The 3,701-nt window shown below is 38.6% G+C and overlaps 1 protein-coding gene across 1 annotated transcript; it reads left to right on the top strand.

Moving 5' to 3' along the window:
- Window positions 1-1,036: 1,036 nt before the first annotated feature.
- Window positions 1,037-1,618, top strand: LOC149963241 (baculoviral IAP repeat-containing protein 7-B-like). The gene has a single exon (XM_090165410.1). The coding sequence runs from the start codon at window positions 1,037-1,039 to the stop codon at window positions 1,616-1,618; it is 582 nt and encodes a 193-aa protein (XP_090021536.1).
- Window positions 1,619-3,701: the final 2,083 nt, after the last annotated feature.

Genomic DNA, 3,701 nt, shown 5'->3' with positions numbered 1-3,701 from the left:
AGTCGGAGAAGTAAGAGGTAGACGCTTTTTTTCTTAAGATGAATTTTGAGAAAAACAGAATCGCTAGTTTCAAGGGTTTTCCCTGTAAGTTTCTAAACGTGAGGGAGCTAGCGAAAGCGGGTTTTTTCTACGTCGGTCACCGGGACAGCGTAATGTGTTTCTCCTGTCAGCGTGTCAAGGACTGGACGGCCGACGACGTCCCGTTACTAAGACACGAAAAAGAGTGTAACTTTTGTCCGTTCATAAGAAATGATTTTTCGGGGGATGTCCCAGCCGTGTCGATGGAGCTTGAAGGGTTAAAGCCGATGCGATACGAGATCGCGCGAATTCGTTCCTTTACTAGAGGATTTAATAATAATTATATTAAGAATAATATTAATAATAAGGAAGGTTTGCCGATTGATCCTTTAAGGGAAGCTAGGCATTTATCCAAAGCTGGTTTTTTTATACGAATTTCAAAGATTGCGTAAAATGCTTTTCCTGTTCTGGGGAACTAATGAACTGGGATAAGGAAGATAGTCCGTTCGAGAAACATTGGGAAAATTTTCCTCATTGTAAATTTCTTATTTCAAGGGCAAGAAGTGGAAATGTAAAGGATTTTATAGCCGCTGAGGATATCGTAGAAAAGGACAACCAATTGAATTATTCGACTTACCCCGAATCACGATTAATATACGATTCTTTAAACGAAATAGTCGAAGTCTTAGATGAAGGACAAGGTCTAGACATGCCCGGGGAATAATAGATTTCTCCCGAGGAATTCGAGGGGGGCGCGTGGTAATAGACTATTTTTTAGAGGGGTCATTCACCCCCTAGTGAGAGATGGAAAGAGGGATTTACCCCCGCCTCGGTTCTAAGGATCATTCGATCGGTCGCGGACGAAGGTGATAGACACCATTTTTACGCGGCTTCCGTTAAAAAGATGCATTTTGAGAAAAATAGAATCGCTAGTTTCAGAGGGTTTCCATGTAAGTTTTTAAACGCGAGGGAGCTAGCGAAAGCTGGTTTTTTCTACACCGGGCACACTGATAACGTCATGTGCTTCTCTTGCGAGAGGGTCGTCAAGGGGTGGATGACTAATGACGTCCCGTTGCTGAAACATATCGAGCAGAATCGCTTATGTAAATTCGTAAATGACGAGAATACGGGGAATAATCCCGTCCTAACAGTGCCGAAAGACGATAAAGAGCAGACGGATGAGACGGAGCTAAATCCTATGCGCCATGAGCTTGAGAGAATTCGCTCGTTTAACAAGGGATTCCCTGTTAATATCGTAGATGGTAGAGCCTTAGCTCGGGCTGGGTTTTATTATTTAAATTATAAAGATTCTGTTAAATGCTTCGCGTGTGAGGGTGAACTTATGGCTTGGGAAAAAGGCGATAGTCCTTTCGGCGAGCATTGGAAATATTTCCCCCATTGTAAATTTCTATTAGGGGAAGAATGTGGAAACGTAGTTCATTTTATAGCTGACGAGGATATTGTAGAAAATAACCAGCCACCTTATTCTTCGACTGCCGAGAAAGCCATAGTATACTGTTTTTTAAAAGAGGTGGTTGACATTTTAGAGGGTGATAAACGGAAACGACTGGAGACTAAACATTTTTGCACAATTGGATAATAGGTTTTGGAGGCCGTGGGAATCTCTCTTTTCCCTAACTTTCTCACGGTTTGAGAAATTCCTTCATTCGGGGTCTCTCCCCCCCCCCCCTAGTTAGAGATTTTCTCCCCCGGGATTTTAGTTCGGTAGGAATCATTCGATCGCTAGTTTACGAAGGTGTCGGACTAAATTTTTAACTTCCTCTAAAAAAATGAATACCCTGGCGAAACGAGTCGCTAGTTTTAAAAAGTTCCCGGTGGAATATATGGACACTCTCGAACTGGCTCAGGCGGGCTTCTTCTTCGTAGGGCATAAGGATATCACTATCTGCTTCTGGTGCGACGGTCTGGTGCGGGATTGGGAGCTGGGATCTAACCCTTACATTGCCACACCGCCTTGTTCCCCGAGTGCGAGTACGCCAAGCTCGAGTTCGCGAAGCTACAGGAGACCTACGATGCCCAACTAGGCCCTATGAGGTATGCGGACGAACGGTTGAAGACTTTCGCGGGTTTTTTCTACACCAACTTTACGGACTGCGTGAAGTGTTTTTTCTGCGGTGGTGAGATCGGAGATTGGGGTGCGGAAGACGATGCCTTTCTGGAACACGGGAGACTATTTCCCGATTGCAAATTTGCAAAAAACTATTATTGCGGGAACGTCTTTTTAAAATCATTCATGCTCAACATCGCGTAAAATTTTACCTCGTTCCCGTAACTTTCTTTTTCCTCGATGTAGAAGATCGAACAAACTATTCCTTATTAAATAATTTCCATTTTAAAAGAAGAATCTCCCTAATTAATAATATTTTACAGCCTATTTTATTAAAACATGTACAGAAAAGTGTAATAAAAAATGATTTAGTATAATATTCGTCTCGTTATTTTTTTCCAATACATTTTAGGTAAAAAAAGATAGGTAAGTGGAGGTATCCATATAGATAGGTAAGTGGAGGTATCCATAAAATGAGGTGAAGTTAGAGGGCTCCATAATTTTGGATCTATAAATTCGGTGGGTCTATAAAAATCGCTCCATAATTTTGGATCTATAAATTCGGTGGCTCTATAAAAATCGCTCCATAATTTTGCTTATCTATAAAAAATGTGAGACCTTATCTATAATTCTGGTTATCTATAAAATCGCTCTATAATCTTGCTTATCCTTGGCCAGGCCTATTTCTCTATCAACTAACCGTGAACGCAATCGGGGCGGATCCTCCATTTGAAAATTTAAAGACGCCCGTTATTTTTTGCTGGTGATTATAAAATCAACTACCCACCCAATAAAATAATTAGCGATTTGAATTCTATGTAATTGTAATTTTGTTTTTTCTGGCTATTTCATTCTCAATGCATCGTTAAGACTTGGATGCTATTGTATATATCCGTATTTTAAAACAGCTTTTTAGCAGCCCCTTATGGGTTTATAACAATAATCCCAATTCAGCCCATGCTTTTAGTAAGTAATTATTTATTAACATGGATCAAATTCAAAGTGATCACAGTTAATTTAAGCTAAAAAATTCAAAAAACCTACTATGGCTCAGTAACAAAAGATTCAATCAGGTAAATATAATTTTGTTTCTTATGTAGGCTAAACATGTTGCGCAGCGAGGAGATCGGTGTAGTGGTGAAGGACGCGCCCTTTAGAACCAACGGGTGAGAGATTGAATCTCGCTTCCGTTAATATTTTTTTATTTTAATTTTACTTTCAGTTTGAACATTTTCTCTGCTTTTTATATTAAATAAATTATATTACTTAAATTCCTCGAATAATTACTTAAATTCCTCGAATAATTACTTAAATTCCTCGAATAATTACTTAAATTCCTCGAATAATTACTTAAATTCCTCGAATAATTACTTAAATTCCTCGAATAATTACTTAAATTCCTCGAATAGTTACTTAAATTCCTCGAATAATTACTTAAATTCCTCGAATAATTACTTAAATTCCTCGAATAATTACTTAAATTCCTCGAATAATTACTTAAATTCCTCGAATAATTACTTAAATTCCTCGAATAATTCCTTAAATTCCTCGAATAATTCCTTAAATTCCTCGAATAATTCCTTAAATTCCTCGAATAATTCCTTAAATTCCTCGA

This window comes from Leiobunum rupestre, chromosome 1 (genome assembly GCF_980474605.1).
Source record: "Leiobunum rupestre chromosome 1, qqLeiRupe1.1.hap1, whole genome shotgun sequence".
NCBI lineage: Eukaryota > Metazoa > Arthropoda > Arachnida > Opiliones > Sclerosomatidae > Leiobunum > Leiobunum rupestre.
This window is presented reverse-complemented; position numbering and strand designations above follow the sequence as displayed.